This window comes from Callospermophilus lateralis, chromosome 18 (genome assembly GCF_048772815.1).
Source record: "Callospermophilus lateralis isolate mCalLat2 chromosome 18, mCalLat2.hap1, whole genome shotgun sequence".
Classification (NCBI taxonomy): Eukaryota; Metazoa; Chordata; class Mammalia; order Rodentia; family Sciuridae; genus Callospermophilus; species Callospermophilus lateralis.
In genome coordinates this window covers 13,863,812-13,881,395 of record NC_135322.1, presented here as the reverse complement: position 1 = coordinate 13,881,395, position 17,584 = coordinate 13,863,812, and the positions used below count along the sequence as shown (strand labels likewise).

The window sequence follows — 17,584 nt, the reverse complement described above, 5'->3', positions numbered from 1 at the left end:
ATCCCCTTCAGTTCTGCGTCCGAAAGAATTGCTATAGGAGGCGACTTGCCGCCCCCTGTCCCCAAATCTTGCTAACCCTACGATTCTCCCATCACGGCGGGGGCGGGCAGAAGCGGTGACGAGGCACTTTTTGCATGAAGGGGAGGGGGAATGAACAGACCCCGGCATCTAGGAGCGCGATCAGTTTGGCTTGCGGGGCTGGGGCACGGAGCTGGGACCTGGGCGCGGTTCTGGCCGCCTCTGCGTCCCCACTCCCACCCCCACCCAGTGCGCTTGGCAAAGCAGCTGGCAGGGGCATTAGGGCCCATTAGCAAAGGCGAGGTTGCTGGAAGCAAGGGAGGGAGCCTGAAGCTGGGAGGGCAAGAGATGGTGTGTGTGTGTGTGTGTTGGGAGGGGCGCTTCTCAGCTGCCACAGCCCTTGAGCAGGTGGTCAGCACGTGTGGGGGTAGGGGGGAGAAGGAGGTTCCCAGCAACAGATGGCCTAGGCAGGGCTGGGGCTTTCAGACAAGGGGTTTTGGGGGGGTGACCATCTGCACCTGGAGGCCGCCTGTGAGCGCCTCCCCTTCAACGCAGAGAAAAGAGCTGGGGAAAGGGGAGGGCTGCTTTTATTTGGAGGGAAGTTTCACCCCCGGCCCCCCCCCACTCCCACCCTCCAATACACACGCTGGGATGGAGAGAAGGCAGCTGGTGGAGGCGTGAGGGAGGCAAAGGTGAGGAGAGCTCAACCATCTCTCCACCACTGGATCTTGGGAGTCCCAAGTGGAGATGAGGAGCACCCCCTCTAGATGAGTCTGGTTTCCTTGAAAGGCATGCAAGGGCCACGGGCTCCCTCAGATGTGGGCTGAAATCAGTTAAAGGGTTCCCTGGCCTAGAGTTCCTGGGTGCTCAGTTCAGACCTGGGAAGAGCTATGAAGTTGGGAGTTCCCTAGCCCCAGTGTCCGGGAGTTCCCGAGCCAACAAGGGGAGCCAGGCAAGATTAGAAGCTCAGGGGGAGCTCCCCAGTCCTGGACAGAGGGAAAAGGGGTGGATAAAGGGGAAAAGGATGGCCTGCTGTGGAGCTGGAACCCTAGATGGAGGCTGTCATAGGGTCTGCAAGGAGGTCCCCTTTGGTCAGGAGGCTGCTGGCAGTGGCTGTGCCTGGCGACTGGCCCAGTATCGGTGGTAGGTGTCCTGGAAGAGGTCCCGGCAGGCAATGTGGGCGTGGAGACGGGCACAGGCCAGAAAGGCCCCTGCCAGTTTGCGATGCAGGGCGTAGGTCTCTTCGGGTGGTGGGCGCAGCCGGTGCTGCAGCAGGACAGGGATGAGACCCTGTATACGGCGGGCAGTGTCCCCAGCCCCAAAATCATAGGGACCAGGGGCAGCAAAGGGCTCCCCGAGGATCATCACTGCCTCCACATGGGCGTCGGAGAATGCCTAGGGGTGGGGACAGCAGATGCACCCAAATGGACACAGTGCCTTCTGCTCACTTATCTCAGAAGAGACCACCTCAACTCCCTGCAGTCTCAGGTATAAACAAGCCCCCAACTCCCCCAAGAGTATTAAGCAGCTTCCACCCCTTCCAGCAGCCCACTTTCACTCTACTTGACCTTAATTTATTTATTTATATGAGGTGCTGAGAATTGAACCCAGTGCCTCACGTCTGCTAGGCAAGCACTCTACCACTGAGCCACAACCCCAGCCAGCCCCCCTTTACTCTAAACAAACAATCCTGACCTCTTCTCAGAGCCTCCTAAATAAGCAGCCCTCCATTTCCTGCCCCTGTATTAGCAGCAACCCCAGAACAGAGAAGGGGTTCCCGAGTAGTCAGGCAGCTGTATCCTCCACTCTTCCCCAGACCTCCCCATATCGATAGGCATCCCCTAAAGTTGTCCAGTCCCCTAGACATATAATCTCCATTCTCCCCAGGATAGACCCCCTCCCCTCCCCACCATCCCCAGTTCCTCAGTAGGGACAGGCTGATCCCCATTACTTGTTCCCCAACAGACACCAACCCTCTATAACTCCTATGTCTCCCAACCTTGGTTTCGAATCCTGTGAGGAATTTGAGGTCCTGGGATTTCTGCAGGACCTGGTCTCGGTTTCCCTCTGCGGCAGCCTTCACCACCTGGAAAGATGGGGGTGGGGCAGGGAACAGAGGCCAATGGGGGATTCAGGGAGTTCTAGAGAAAAGGTACCACCTGGTTCAGCCTGGCCAACCAAGGTCTACCTCTTTTCTCACCTTCCTGGGCCTTCCCTCTCACCTGAAAGCTTCTCCCTCCCAACTCTGCCCTTTGGTGTCTCCTTCAAGACTGTTCTAGAACCTGGCAGGTAGTTGATTAGGGGTTCTGCCCACCTGGCTGGGAGTGCAGAGCTGCCTGGAGTCCACCGTAGTGAAATGGCACAGGGGAGAGTGTCATGGGTCCAAATACAACTGGACAAGGATGTGACTGTGACCCCAAACTGTGTCCAAGGTTGCCAGGATGCCATCTCTACATCTCTTGCACTAGATTTTAAGCCCAGTGAGCACAGGGATCCCGGCTGGGTGTAGCTGCACTGGACGTGGGGCCTGGTACTCAGGCTGCCTTGGTGAACCTTGCTTTAGCAAATCAGTGTGTGGAGCTAAGGCCCTGTCCAGCCACGTGCTCACACAGGGAGGCCAAGAATCCCCCAGCCCCACCAGGACCAGCCTGCTTGGGCTCACTCCCAGCTCTGCCTATGGGTCACCTGCTGGAGGCCACTTTGCCCTTAGGCCTCTGCTTCCTCACCTGAGATGGGGATGGGGAGTTTCTTCCTCATGGGGTTGTTGTGAGGTCAAGGACTGTTCCTCCTGTGCAGTGCTCGGCTCAGCACTGTGCCTGCACAGAGGACGCATCATACAGATCCTGAGCTAGTCTTCTTATTAGGAGCTGGCTGCGAGGGTCCCTGCTATATAGAAGATGGACCCTGGGTTCAGCCCTCCCCTGCTGGGTTGCTTTCTTGCAGGGAGGAGGAACATGGGATTCATCTGGCTGTTCTATTCTGTCTCAGCTCCCCTTGCCCATGCCTGTCTGACCATCTGTCAGGTCCTGGTCTTCAGGGGCCCATGTGACAGGGCTTTTGTAAACTGGAAAAGGCTAAGTAGGCCTGGGGGGCAGCGGCAGGTGTTGGTGGGAAGCGGGATATTCCAACTACACAGAGAGGCCTTGGCTTGGGGCCTCAAGTGACCTGCAGAGAGGGCCCCAAGAGGCCTGGTGGGGGAGTGTTTACCAGCTCAAGGGTGGCCTCAGGAGTTCCCAAGGCAGTGCCATGGGCTGGTCACAGTCACCTCCCTCTCCGGACTTCCAGCTGGTTGGCTCCCATGGACTGTCCATTAGGCAGCCCTCCCAGTGGCTCCTCTGCCCCTCTCCCCATCCTCCTGGGCTCACAGCACTGTCTTAGAGACCCCTTGTTAGTGGGAGTTCTCCGATTCTGACTGTGGCCCTCCTGCTCAGAGTCTCTCCCAGCTCCCCGGGGCACAGGCCTAAAGTATAAGCTGCAAAACTGGCTTGAGACCCGGAGTAATTTGCCTCCACACCCCCACCCCCAACCAACCAGACCTGAGTTCCCTTTGGTCCTCTAGGGCCTGCCACGCAAAATGAAGTCCCTGTACAGGCAACATTGACACCATCTGGAAGCTTGTGGGAGATGCAGCATCTTACATCTAAATCCAGACCACAAGCTGCATTTCACAGGACCGCCAGGGTTTAACTGGATCGCTACCTGCACATTGATGTCCAGAAGCACTGTCCCAGTGGAGCTATGCTTTGCTGCCTCTTGACTGTGCACATGTGTATCTGGAATACCCAGCCTCTTCCTGATTGGCTGTCCTCATCCCCAGGCCTCCAATTCCAAAGTCTCCTCCTCCAGGAAGCCTTCCCTGATTCCCCCATAGCAGGTCAGACGCCCCCTCTGGGGCACCCACAGTTCTCTGCACTTCCTCCAGCTCAGCCCTGATCCCTTTGAGTCCTTACTGTCTGGTCAGTGAACAGTAAACTCTGTGAAGATGGGGACCTAAGTTGGACCTGGGTGGCTGTTGTGTCTAGTATCATCCCTGAGCATAGAGAAGGTGCCAGAGAATGTTTGAATTGATGGTTAGATGATTCCAAGACCCAGGCTGAATGTTCAACTCAACTAATTAATGAGACGGTGTTCTCTGTGGCCTCTGAGACAAACTGACCATCAGCAAGAGATAGGCAACATAGATGAGGGGCACAGGCTACCAGGGAGTTCTGGGACTGCAGGCTGGGCACTGAGGGTGTGGACCAGATGGCCATCATGGACCCTTCTCCTAAGGAGGCTAGGTACAGGTTGGGAACATGGGCTCTGAACCCAGACCATCTGAGTGTGACTCCCAGGTCTGTTGGGATCTTCAGCCAGTTCTCTAATGGGGCTAAAAGTGGTCTTGATCATAGAATTGCTGTATGGTTTCTAATCAGTCTACTACGTAAAATCCTTAAAATAGTGCCTGATGTAAAATTATGGGCTTGGTACTTATTAGCTGCTCTTAATAGTATCATTATTTCTTCATTCTAGACCCCCTATTTCTCCTTCTTACCCCTTTGCCTCAGTGGCTGGGTTGAACCTTGAACCTTCAGAGGCCCCAGGGTCAGGGCAACTCCTCACCTCAATATAATGATCTGTGAACTCTGTCCCAAATTCTCGGCTTGCACCAAAGTCCAACAAGGTCACCTGGGAATGAAGAGTGGTAAGAGGAACACTGGAGCCCACCAACACCCCCACGGGGGCAGGTAGGACCCATCTCTCCCTCCCGCAGACCTCCTGGCTCCTGCTAGGGTCCCTGCCCAGCTGCCTCCAGGGCTCTTTGCCTCTGGACTCCATACTTCCAAGCCACCTCTGCATGGTAGCTGAAAAGATCTGCCTTTTATTTTTTTGGTCCACAGGATGTTCAGTAAAGGGCTAAGTCTTGATCTGGAGGGCCCTGGGGCCTGAGGAAGAGAAACTGTGGCTAGATTTGTATTTGGAAAAGATCCCTCTGGGGACAGACCACTTTGGAGAGTCAACTGGGCAACTTCTAGTGAAAGCAAAGATGAGTCCACAAACAGAAAAATCCTGCAGGTCTAAACTCTCGCCTTGAAGCCTTTTTATACCCCCCTGCTCCCTGCATGGCTGTCTTTTTCTCTCTCTGGTCTCAGAATTAATGGCACTTCCTTCATGAAACCTTGCCTTACCCCTTGCTGGGTCAGGCATATCCCTGGAGTCCCACATCTCCCTCCCTAGTCCTCGTCATTCCAGCCCTGACCACCACTAGTGTCCTTGTGGTCACTCTGCTTCCCCATTGTGGCACTAATTCCTCTAGGGCATCACCAATGGAATGGCAGAGGAAATGCCATGTCACTTGGCCAAGGCAGGCAGGCAGGAGGTTAGACTCTCAACCCCCTCCTTCCACTGGAAGCAGAACACGGCAAGGCCTGGCAGAAGGCACGGCCACAAAAGGGGAGAAGCGTGGCCTGAATCACTGTGCTCAGAAGGACCATCCCAGCCTGCTGCGTGAGCAATGAACTACAAGTGTGTTCATTGGCTGAAATATCAGGGAATATTTGTTATGGCAGCTAATGTACGCCCACTCTCACCAGAAGGAACCAACCTGGTGGCTGGAGGCATCATACAGGAAGTTGGCCCAGTTGGGGTCCGTCTGCATGAATCTGAACTCAAACAGCTCCCGAAGACACAGCCTCAGGAGCTGGAAGCAGATCTGGGGTAGGGAGAAGACACCTCAAGGGATGTGACCCTGTGCAAAGTCCTCCCTGGCCTGAAGAGGGAGCGAGGGCCTGGCCCTCCCTACTGCCCCACAAGGCAATTACCTGGTTCCGGACATCCTGACTCAGTCCCTGGCACTGATCCAGAGGGACACCTCCGGCCAGCTCCATGCCCAGCACCCGCCTCGTGCACAGCTCCTTAACCACAGCTGGCACCCGGAAGAAGGGGTCATCTGCCAACAGCTGCCTATGGCAGGAGGAAGGGAAGGAATGAAGTTTTTTTTTGCTTAGAACCCCAAGGCCTGGTTTGAGCAGGCCTCCGAGATGTCCTTCATGAAGCCCTTCTCTCAGCTTTTCCTTCTCTCCTGGGCTACTCTGGCCTTGGTCTGCCCTGGGTGACAGCCAATACCTGACCAGACTGACATTTAGCAAATACCTCTGTAGCCTAATAGCTTGTCCTTTAACCGGGTATTGCTGGAGATCATCTACCACTTCCGTACTGGAAACCCTTCTTTGACTTCTGGTTGTCCCAGGATAAACTCAGTGTATTTAGCTTATATATTACTATTTAAAAATCATTTTATTAATTCATCCCCAAGATTGTCACTGAATATCTACCGTCACTGAATATCTATCTTCTAAGACTACTGAGTATCTTTAGTGATACTCATAGGTCACTCCTTAAGAGTCACTACAGGAGTGCCCCCTAATGTTGGTGGTACTAGGGGATTGAACCCAGGGACAATCTTCTACTGAGCCATATCCCAGTCCTTTTGTTCAATTTTGATACAAAGTCTCGTTAAGTTGCCCAGGCTGGCCTGGAACTTGCAATCCTCAGGTGTCAGCCTCCAGAGCTGCTGGGATTACAGGTGTGCACCATCGCGACTGGCAGGAGTCCCTCCTTAATTTGTGGTTTAATTTCCCAGGGTTTCAGTTACTTGCAGTCAACTATGGTCTGAATGAAAAATTCCATAAGTAAACAATTCACAAGTTTCAAACTGCATACCATTCTGATTAGTGTGATAAAATCTCACTCCATCCTGCCTGGGACATGAATCATCATCTTGTCTAGGATATACACACTGTATATACTACCCACCCGTTAGTCACTTAGTAACCATCTCAGTTATCAGATTGATTTTCATGGTATCCCAATGCTTATGTTCAAGTAACACTTAACAATGGCCCCACAGCAGGAGTGATAATGGCATTTCAGATATGCCAAAGAGAAGTATAAAGTGCTTTTCTCTGAGCCAAAAGCAGAAAGTTCTTGATTTAATAAGGAAAGAAAAAAAAATCGTAGGTTGAAATTGCTAAGATCTATGGTAAGATCAAATCTGTGAAACTGTGAAGAAGAAAAAAGAAATTCATGTTAGTTTTGCTGTAACACCTCAAACTGTAAAAGTTGTGGCCACAGTGCATGATAAGTAGTTAGTTAAGATGGAAAAGGCATAAATTTGTGGGTGGAAGATTTGAATAGAAGTGTTTTGACTAATGGCTCCATGTTGCTTCAGAAAGTGCTGCGCCTAAGCTAGACTTTACCATAGGTGTGCACAGCTGATGTAGGGTTTGGGACTATCCAGTTTCAGGCATCCACTGGGGGTCTTGGAATATGTCCCCTGTGGATATGAGGTGGGGTTGCACTCTGAATATTGGTAAATAAAGGGAAGGAATCCTTCTCTTCTTTTGTGCTGCCCAGTGCTGGGGGACAGTGACTGAGCCAGTGCTGGCCTGCCCAACCAGAGCTCGAAACCTAAAAGACAACTATAGATTGAGAAAAGTGTGTCAAATTAAGAGTTGGGAGGCAAATATGAGTGAAGCCTCTCATTGAAGACACGTGGTTTGGTGGAGAGTGAGGAAGGACCAGGCAGATGGGCAGAGGCCAGGGGAATGAGGTGGATTTTTCCCCTAAGGGCCCTGGGGATTCCTGTGGGAGAAGGGTATTCTCAGATCCCACAGGGGTGTGCTTTGCCTCCTCCTCCTGCTTTGCATGCCCTTCTTCAAGGCCCTGCTTCAAGCTGATATGTTTGTCCTTGTTTGTAAGATTTCTGATATTTGAACCACTTCTGAAGAGTCAGGCCCTGTGCTGAGCAGTTAATCAGCACAAGTCCATTTTTTTTTTTTTTGGTCCTGGGGATTGAACCCAGAGGAACTTTACCTCTGTGCCACATCCCCAGCCCTTTTTATTTTTATTTGCTTAGGGTCTTGCTAAGTTGCTAAGGCTTGCCTTGAACTTGTGATCCTTCTGCCTCAGCATCCTGAGTCACTGGAATTACAGGTGTGTGCCACCGCACCTGGCTAGGACAAATCCCTTTTATTATTACCATCCAGTGAGGACACTTTTCTGAGGTCCTGTATAGAAGAAGCCCAGTCTGGTAGGGCTTACCCAAGACTGGATCCCATTCCTGTTTGTCTGGGGCACATGTCCCAAAACACTGCCTTCTGCTGACTCCTGCCTACTAAGCTTGGTACATTGTAGACCTTCAGTAAATGTGTGAGCCCCACTGTGTGTGTGGGGGGGTATCATTAATTGTTGCACATCACCAAACTTCCAAGATATAGCCACACTGTCCTATATAACTGTAGTTTGTTCATGTTCACTGTTATCTATGCCATTGATGAATACATCATAATTTGTTTATCTGCCCTGCTGAATAGATTCAATATTTGGATTGTTTCCAGTTTGGGAATCTTAGAAACTATGCTGCTCTAAGTGTTCTAGAAAAGTCTGATAGTGGGGAACTTAGAAACTATGCTGCTCTAAGCGTTCTAGAAAAGTCTGATAGTGTATAATGGCATGAGTATCCCTATAATATTCCAGAAGAAGCAATAGATAGGTTGAAGGTGTGAAATCAAAGGTTTATTGGATGGTGCCAAAGTGTTCTCCAAAATGGCTGTTTCAAGTAGGGTGCACACCTCTATCTCAGTGATCTGGGAGGCTGAGATAGGAGGACTGCAAACTTGAGGTCAGACTTAGCAACTTAACAATGCTCTGTCTCAAAATACAAAATAAAAAGGGCTGGGGATTGGGCTAGTGATATAGCTCAGTTGGTAGAGTGCTCACCTTGCATTCACAAGGCCCTGGGTTCAATCCCCAGTACCACACAAACAAAAGGGACTGGGGATGTAGTAAGGGCTTTGTGGTAAAATGCCCTGGGTTCAATCCCTTGTCCAAAAATGAAAACAAAATGCTTGTATCAATATCTCCTCCTGCCCACAGTGGGTAAGGGAGGCTCTGAAGTCCAATCCTCTCCAATGTTGATGCTGCCAAATGGTTCAATATTGGTCAGTCCGGCAAGACGCCATGGCATACACCTGCAATCTCAGTGACCCAGGAGGCTGAGGCAACAGAATCACAAGTTCGAGGCCTACCTTAGCAGTGTAGCGAGGCCCTCAGCAATTTAGCAATTTAACTCAAAATTAAAAGGGGGGGTGGCAGGGGACATGGTTCAGTGGTAAAGCACCCCTGGGTTTAATCTCCAGTACCAAAACCAAGAAAACTTTGGTAGTCTAGTGGGTATGTTAAATACCTATGTCAGACCACAGTGGATCCACATCCTGACACTCAGCAAGAAGCGATCTGTTCACACTCACAGAGGACACAAGGGAACATGTGAAGGAGCAATAGAAGAAAAAGAAAAAGAGTTTGCTGGTCAAATCCCAGGGCTCCAGCTGCCAGAGGCTAGGGGACATCCATCTCTGGCTCATGTTGGGCAGGAATAAAGGAAGGAAAAAGGATGGAGGAAAGGGGCGCCCGGGGCCTTCAGAGGAGTAGCTCACCTGAAGTTCTGGGCACAAGCCGCCTCCCGACGATAGTCACACTCCCACGTCAGCTCCTGCTGCAGGGCCTGTAAGCTCTGCTCCACAAACAGGCCTGAGAGGCAGCCATGTCAGTCAGGAAAGGCCACAGCCTGCGCCCCTGCCTGAGCCCTGGGGCTCCCAGGAACAGGTGCCTTCCCTGGCCAGTTATGCCACCCTCCCTCTGTCCCTCTCTCTGTCCCTCACACCTTCTATCCCAGATCTTTCACCTACATCACTTTCTGGACACTTTTTCCTATCTTTCCCACAATTGTGGTCTGTGTGTGTGTGTGTGTGCGCGTGCGTGTGTGTGTGTTTGTGTGTGCGTGTGTGTGTGTTTGTGTGTGCAGGCGCGCGCATGTGCTCTGCAGAAAAAACCCAAGGCCTTGCTCCTGGCACAAAATAGGCAAATGCTCTATCATTAAGTCATATCCTTTTTTTGCAGATTGAACCCAGGGGCACTTACCTCTGCGCTACATCCCCAGTCCTTTTTATTTTGAGACTGGGTCTCACTAAGTTGCCCAGGTTGGCCTCAAACTTGCAATCCTCCTGTCTCAGCCTCCAGAGTGGCATGCGCCACCACACCACTTCTGGTCTACCCTGGGTACAAAATGTACCCATGTACACCCCAATTCCACGGCAGCTCCTCTACGGTCCCGCAGTGCACTGTGCTCACACACCCACATTTCTCCTTGCCTCTCCCTTCTAGACCTGCCTCCTGCACTCCCTCTCTCACACGAGCCTCCTGCTCTGTCTTCTGCAGGCACCATCTCATGTGCTCCAACAACAAGCTGTCCCACTCGCTCTACCTTTCTGCTTCTGCGGCTTTTCTGTGCCTACAGCTGGTGTCCCCACACTGATCACCCTGTGTGTGTACTTCTGGGATTTTGGTCCGGGCTTCGTTTCTTTGTGGCTGTGCCACATACTCTGCTCTCTGGACTCTCCCTGCTCAGCATCCTCCTTCCTGTTGTTTACACACTAGTGTGCACACCACACCCCCACCCTCCCCGTGCTCGCCCTCTGGCCAGCCCCGTTTTCTCTCTTCGGGCATCTCTCCCTTGGTCAGGAGATAGAGTGGGCACCTCACCCTCTGGCAGGGCCGTGCTCATCTTGAGCACAGCCAGCAGGTTCTGCACGTCACTCTGGATGCTCTGGGCAACACCTGGGTACTGTGAGGGGAGGAAGGGGGATTGGCAGTCACTGCGCTGGGACAGCAGGGTGACCACCCCACCCTGCCCAGCCTCCCCACTCACCTGGATCTTCACAGCCACCTCTGTCCCATCCCTCAGCAAACCCCGGTGCACCTGCCCGATTGAGGCAGCAGCAAATGGTACCTCCTCCAGGGAGGTCACCTTGGCCTGCCAATCCTTGCCCAGCTCCTCTTCGAGAACTCTCTGTGGGGAGTGGTCAAAACAATCATTTCACATTTCTGGGTGGCTGAGGGTCACTCCCCATGCTGAGGGCCTGGTGTATTCACAACCTTGGGGAAGCTCTTGGCTGCTACCCCTCTGTGCAGGTGTGGAAACTGAAACTCAGAGAGAAGCCAGCCCAGCTGCTCTCCTGAGCCCACACTTCCTAAGCTGTGCAGGTAGTTTTGGGAATCGCTTTGATTTTAGTTAAGATTGATAATAATTGTTCATTATACTCCTAACTATATATTATTACCTGAATATTAACATGATCAAGAAGAGTGTCCTGTGGGCCAAGTCCTATTCAGAGAGGCAACAGTTACCAAGGATCGCACAGTAGTGACCAGAACAGAGACTGAAGACTGGCAATAGCTAGACTCTGGAGTCCACAGAACAGCTCGTGCCCTGGGCACTGACTCAGTGTCAGGTGGCACAATAAACTGTGCCAGCCTAGCTACAGATATTTCATTACAAAAAAAAAGTAGTAATCACAGCTAAAACTTGTCTACCACTCAGGGTGTGACAGGGGTAGTTCTAAGTGCTCTAGTATACAAATTACATACTAATTTATGTAACCCCATGACACAGATGTGCCTATCACTATTGTTATCTCCCAGATAAGGTAAACTGAGGCACAGAGAGATCAAAGCACATGTCTGACTGGCAGAGATGGGCTCTGAACCCTAACTATTGTGCTTTGCTGCCTTGACAGGGTTGAGTCCCGCCTGGGACTGAATAAAGTGCTCTGCATCCTCTCACGTAATCACAATGGTGTGTGTATGAGGTGTGTACTTTGGTGACACCCATTTTACATATGGGGAGACTGAGGCCCAGGGACAGGGAGTAGAGCAATTAAGGGAGGGTCAGGTATGTGCTGAGCATCGAGCCCCCTTGCCAGCCCCTCCCACAGGCACTCACCAGCATTTGCCAGCGGGGCATGAAGTCAGCACTCTGGCGGACCCGCTCGAAAATGCGCTGCAGCTGAGGGCTGATGAAGCTGTTGTCTTGGGAGACAGCAGGACCAGGGGACAGTGAGGAGAGAGGAGGAGGGGTCCATGTGAGTATCTGAATTTGGGCTTGTTGGTGGGTGGGGATGGGGTGGAGGTCAAGTCAGAGGTCGGGAGCTGCCAGTCAAGCTGTACCCTGGATGCTGAGCATTTGGCCAACCTTGAGGGCAGCCCCCCGGACTGTACACAAGGTCTGCACGATCCGTTCAGCGTTGGCCTCTGACAGGAAAGGGCTGGAGTCCAGCTTGGAGCCGCCCTCTGGGGAGGAGAGAATAACCATTAGTATTACAATCAAAAAAATAATCAATAAGCACAGCACATGGTTATTAGAACGGCTAATATGAATTTATTATTATGGAGATACCAAGTGCTCACAAAGACAGGTTACACTGCTTACGGGAGGGTGCTGGCTCGGATTCTGGAAAATAGTTGGGACGTTTCTAATAAGGCACATACCTAAACTCAATGTGCTTCCCCTCCTAGACGCTCACAGACACCTCTCACAAAAGAAGCCAGACACATGAGAATACACTGTCTGATTATATTGGTATTGTTTTCTTTTGGTTTTCTGTGATACTGGGAATTGAATCCAAGAGCATTCTACCACTGACCTACATCCCCAGACCTTTATTATACTGTATTTTGAGATAGAGGCTTGCTAAATTGTGGAGGCTAGCCTGGAACTTTTAATCCTCCTGCCTCAGCCTCCTAAATTGCTGGGATTAGAGGCGTGTACCACCACACCTGGCTTCAGTCTTGTTCTAAACTGAATATGTACCCTCGCTTTTGTTTCAGGGCCCTGATTTGTTGAGGCATCTCACCCAAAAATGTTATACATCTAGTTCCACAGATCCGACAGGCATTCCTACTCTTTTTAGCTTTTCTCTCCTGCTTAAAGTTAGGAACTCCCAATGGTTAACACCTTTTCTTGGATGGTGTGCTCCTATTTATCAAAGCCCTGACTGTGGCTTTAGCCCTGTTCTGAGCACAATGACCCTAAGAGGGAAGAATATTATCATGACCCTTACTTTCAGATGAGGAAATTGCAGCTCCGGGGTGGCACCACTTACCCCAGGTCACTTAGCAAGGACCTGAACCCAGACAGTATGGCTCACTCACCTGACTGTTGATGTCCTCCTGGCAGGGACTTCTTGGCTACTTCAGCCAGTGCTCCTAGCCCCAAGCTCACGGCCAGTCCTGGACAGGGAGAAAGGAGCCATAGTGCCTGCTTGCCTGAGGCCTCCCCTCCCTCTCTGCTCTAGGTCTTTCTTGAATGCTTGTCTCCTGACCCTTTATTGAGCTCTCTGCATCTCTGTCTCCAACTGAGGTTCTGACTCTCTCTTTGCTTGGGTATGCCTTCTAGGTGATGCTCTCCCTTTCTTTTATCCTTCTCTGCCAAGTCTCTACCTCCCTCCTAGCAACTGGGAGCCCTGACTGCACGTCAGAGTCATCTGCAGGGTTTTTGTACATTGGAGGCCCAGATTTACCTACCCCTGAGATTCTGATTAAACTGGTCTGAGATGCGGTCTGGGAATTTGCAGTTTTTTAAGCACCCCAGCTGATTCTAGTGTCCACCTAGGGTTAAGAATGCCCTGGAATGATGGCGACTCCTGTTTCATCGCCCACACCTCTTCACGTTTGTCTCCCCTTTACTGTGGCAGTTATTTCTCCATCTCTACCCCTTCCTCCACATCTTTCTAGATCTCTTCTCTGTTCCTCCCTTTCATGTTCTCTCTCCAGCTCTGATTTCTTCTGCTTCCTCTCCTTATCTACATGACATCTTGAATCTCTGTGCCTCTTTAACTGTCACCATTACTGTAAATCATTGCGGATGGCATTTTCTGAGTGCTTACTACACACCAAGTACTGTTTTCAGTACCTCATATGCATTAAATCATTTCATCCTCTCACCTTTGGAAAAATGTTTTACAGAAAAACTTCTGTTTTACGGAAAAGCTCTGTTTTACAGAAAAGGGAATTGAAGCTCAGAGAAGTTAAGTAACTTGCCCAAAGTGACAAGGTGAGGATGCAGAAGAATCACTCTTGGAACCGTTGGTAGCCTGGTGCCAAAACTCTAATCAGTGCACTTGACTGCCTTTTTCAACTGAATTTTTTTTTTCTCTCCCAGTACTGGGAATTGAACACAGGGACACTCTACCACTGAGCTCTACCCCCAGCCCTTTTTATTTTGTATTTTAAGACAGGATCTTGCTAAACTGCTGAGGCTAGCCTTAAAATTGTGATCCTCCTGTTCCAGATTCCCAAATTGCTGGGATTACAGTGTGTGTAACCTCACCTGGCCTTTACTTGTGTGTGTGTGTGTGTGTGTGTGTGAGAGAGAGAGAGTGAGAGAGAGAGAGAGAGAGAGAGAGAGAGAGGGAGGGAGAGGGAGGGAGAGAAAAAGAGAGAAGCAATCCTCCCACCTCAGCCTCCCAATTAGCTGGGACTAAAGGCATGAACCACCATGCCTGGCTTTATTCTTTTTAAAGAATGTTAGTTGCAACCCACTAAATTATTTTGTGCAGGTTTGAACAACCCTGTAGCATGACCCAGAGTCAAGGCAATCTCCTCTCTTAGCTGCTATTTCCTCATCTATGGAATGGAAATAAATTACTCATCAACTCAGTACAGGAGTTCACTGTGTAGGGGACCTTGTACATTAAAGGTTCTCAATAAATATTACCATCATTTCATTCCTCTATTTCTCTTGGCTTGCAGGCCTTGGCCTTTGTCATTCATTCCCTGTCTCTCTGTCCTCTTCATTTCTGATTCATCTTTCCCTTTCTTCATTCATGTTGCCTCTTCTGAGCTAAGTCATATCCAGATCCCCAAAAGTCACACCTACCCCCAAAGCTCGCCAGTCGACTGATGCGGGAGACAGGTACCTTGCGTTCTTGAGAGCGATTGCTCAGCTGGGAAATGGAGGAAAGGTCCGAGGGTGAGAAGGTGGCCGCAGAGCTGGGGGAGTCCACCCAACCTGCCACCAACCATGTCCTGGGAGCCAGCAGCCTTCATGGGTGTTACAGGATGAAGGGCAATGGTACCTGGGGCCGGGGTGTCTTTCTGAGACGGGCCTCCCGTGCTCTGCGAATATCCTCCTCACGCAGGCCTCTTCCAGGCCCATCCTGATAAAACTTTTGGGCCCAAGAACCCCTACATGGTCCCTGCAAGAGATGCGGACTTTGGTAAGAAGTGGAGGACATAGGGTCTGCCTGGACCTTTGGGTCCCTTCCCTGTTTTGTTTTTACTTTTTTGGAGTGCTGGGAATCGAACCTAGGGCTTCATGCATGCTAGGCAAGCACTCTACCACTGAACCACCCTCAGTCCTCCTCCCTGTTCTTTTACCTTTTGAACCCTCCTCAGGCCCCCTCCCCCTGGGGACCATCTCTCCAGTCTCTTACCCACCAGTGGGGCCTAGGCACCCGGCCCCAACAAGGCAGACCAACAGTCCGGCCCAGTTGTCCACAGGTCCCATGCAGAACACCAACCACCTCTAGCCACATTGCCTAAGAGACAAGAGGAGGGATTATTATTATTGGTACCAGGGATTGAATCCAGGAGCGCTTAACCACTGAGCCACACCCCCAGCCCTTTTTTGTATTTTATTTAGAGATAGGGTCTCACTGAATTGCTTAGGGCCTCAGTAAGTTGCTGAGGCTGGCTTTGAACTCAGATCAAGAGGATGGATTATATATATATGAGTTCTTGGACTGGCCTCTCGGCTTTGCCCTTCTTTGCAGGGCCCCCCACGTTCCCGTGTCCACCTTCTCTAAGACTGCCATCTACCAAAGACCTCCTCCTTTGCTAATAGATGCCCACAGTTTCTCCTGGTTACCCCCGCTGGTTGGCAGGAACCCACAGTTCTCCCCTGGTGCCTTCCCACCCCCGCCGTTGCTAGGGTCCTCCCCCGTTGCTAGACACCCACAGATCCTCCAGGGCTACCTCTCTACCTTTCTGAGCCCCTCGTTGCTAGGCACCACCTTACCCTCTGTTGCTAGGCACCCACAATTCCTCCCGAGTCCCCCCACCGCGTTACTGGGCACCTCCCCCAGTTGCTAAGCACCAACGGTTCAGCTCCAGGCCCGAGACGCATGGGGCTTGCTCTGCTTCCGGGAACATCTGCATGCCCGCCCCCTCCGGTCAGTTAGCCAATGGCGGAACAGTGAATTGCAGACAGGCACGAAGCGCATCCCGCTGTGCGCAGGAGGCGGGGCTAGGGGCGGGACCCAGGCGCTGGGCTAGCGGGGATTGCTGGGGCGCTGTTGGGCGCTCACCAGCCCTTTTGCCTTTCCACCCACTTAAAAGTGCTTATAAGCGGCGGACCTTTCAGTTCCCTATACTGTCTTTCTTGGAAACTTCACTTTTCCTTACAAACGTCACACCTCTTTGCTGGAACATCTTGCCAACCTCCCTTCTTATTTTTCCTCCTGGCAGGCCCAACGTCTCTCCTTTGAAAGGCATTTCTACCAAGCAAACATTTTCCTGTACATAGAGCCCCTCCACTTTGCACAAACACCCACATCCTGGCACCCATCCTCCTTCCGTGAGCTTATAAATCCTCTGCCTTGCTCGCCAAATGTCTCCGACTCACAACCTCAATTCTGCCGTGTACATAAACCCCCTCATTTGCACACTGAGCCTCTGTTCCCTCACACACCCTGCTCTCTCTGCTCCCCACCCACCCGCGGGATGGCGCGAGTGGGAGTCCTCTGTTTCCTGTAGGCCTGACATTTCCCAGAACACACTCAGCCAAGATTCCCAGTGCTGAGTCAGGAAACTTGGCGTCCCAGAAAATCAACTCCCAGTCCATCTGCGTGTGTGTGTGTGTGTGTGTGTGTGTGTGTGTGTGCGCGCGCGCGCGCTGGGGGCTGACTCACCCCTCTTCTCACTGTCTGGAATAGAAACAGCTGGCGGAGGCATCTCCCACTGGGAGAAGGGGGAATGCCGATGTGTCTCCCACAGCAATAGGCTCTCCCATCCAACCGTCTTTGTCGGGAATCAGGTCTCCCAGTCTCTATCCCCTCTGCTGTGTGACCTCAGAAGAACCCTGCTCCTGCTCTGGACCTCAATTCCCCAACGTGTATCATGTACCAGGTGGGATCCTGCCTCTGACTTTTCATTGGTCTGTAAAGAGATGACTCATTCTAGAGCCTTGGGTCTATGCCCATTGTTCCTCCCCAGGGTGACTCAATTTCAAGATTGAAACTACCTCCTGTCCCCCTCTAATAGTGAGGAACTGACTCAGGAGCTGGGGGCAGTTCACCTTTGGGGGCAAACTATGTAAAAAACACCAATGACAACTAACCCTACAGGGCTGTGGCTGACAGTGCCAAGTCTGACACCATATGCTTCACGTACATGAGGTCATACCAAATAGCTCTGGGGCTAAAAAAGACTAGAAACTGGCAGAACTCGGAGCCTCAGCTTCCTCATTTGTCAACTGGGCATCCCTTCCTGCTTAGTTTTAGCGACAGAGAAAAGCAGTGAAATAGTGTCAGGGCCTGGTACAGAACAAGTGCTTTTTATGCGTGAGATTTCTTACGGAAAATTCAATGGAGCGTTTAAGTCACGGAGGCGGGTCTCGAACCCACGTCTGTGAAATCCCCAAGTTTTTGAAAAGTCCGTCCTGCTTGTGCATGAAGAAGCATGCACGTGC

General features: G+C 51.4%; 1 protein-coding gene across 4 annotated transcripts; it reads right to left on the bottom strand.

The window, feature by feature from the left end:
* Positions 1 to 590: 590 nt before the first annotated feature.
* Positions 591 to 16,968, bottom strand: Coq8b (coenzyme Q8B). 4 transcript variants are annotated; one of them, XM_076838228.2, is made up of 15 exons: positions 16,806 to 16,968; positions 15,330 to 15,434; positions 14,973 to 15,092; positions 14,774 to 14,840; positions 13,048 to 13,125; positions 12,064 to 12,186; positions 11,840 to 11,925; positions 10,766 to 10,906; positions 10,600 to 10,681; positions 9,495 to 9,588; positions 5,820 to 5,961; positions 5,603 to 5,710; positions 4,621 to 4,686; positions 2,018 to 2,104; positions 591 to 1,413 (listed from the first exon to the last, which is right to left on the bottom strand). In XM_076838228.2, exons 2-15 carry the CDS (start codon positions 15,429 to 15,431, stop codon positions 1,111 to 1,113), a joined length of 1,599 nt encoding a protein of 532 aa, XP_076694343.2. In that variant the 5' UTR covers positions 15,432 to 15,434; positions 16,806 to 16,968; the 3' UTR covers positions 591 to 1,110. The 4 variants fall into 4 exon arrangements, with proteins under 4 accessions (XP_076694343.2, XP_076694344.2, XP_076694341.2 ...); XM_076838229.2 differs by lacking the exon at positions 16,806 to 16,968 and adding an exon at positions 15,972 to 16,036; XM_076838226.2 differs by lacking the exon at positions 16,806 to 16,968 and adding an exon at positions 15,992 to 16,029.
* Positions 16,969 to 17,584: the final 616 nt, after the last annotated feature.

Excerpts from the sequence above, each read along its gene's own strand:
- Coq8b (XM_076838226.2), bottom strand. The coding sequence starts at position 16,021 with ATGCGTCTCGGGCCTGGAGCTGAACCGTTG. Across the intron at positions 14,841-14,972 it reads GAAAGACACCCCGGCCCCAG|CTGAGCAATCGCTCTCAAGA; the intron begins GTACCATTGCCC and ends TCCATTTCCCAG. Across the intron at positions 1,414-2,017 it reads TCACAGGATTCGAAACCAAG|GCATTCTCCGACGCCCATGT; the intron begins GTTGGGAGACAT and ends CCCCACCCCTAG.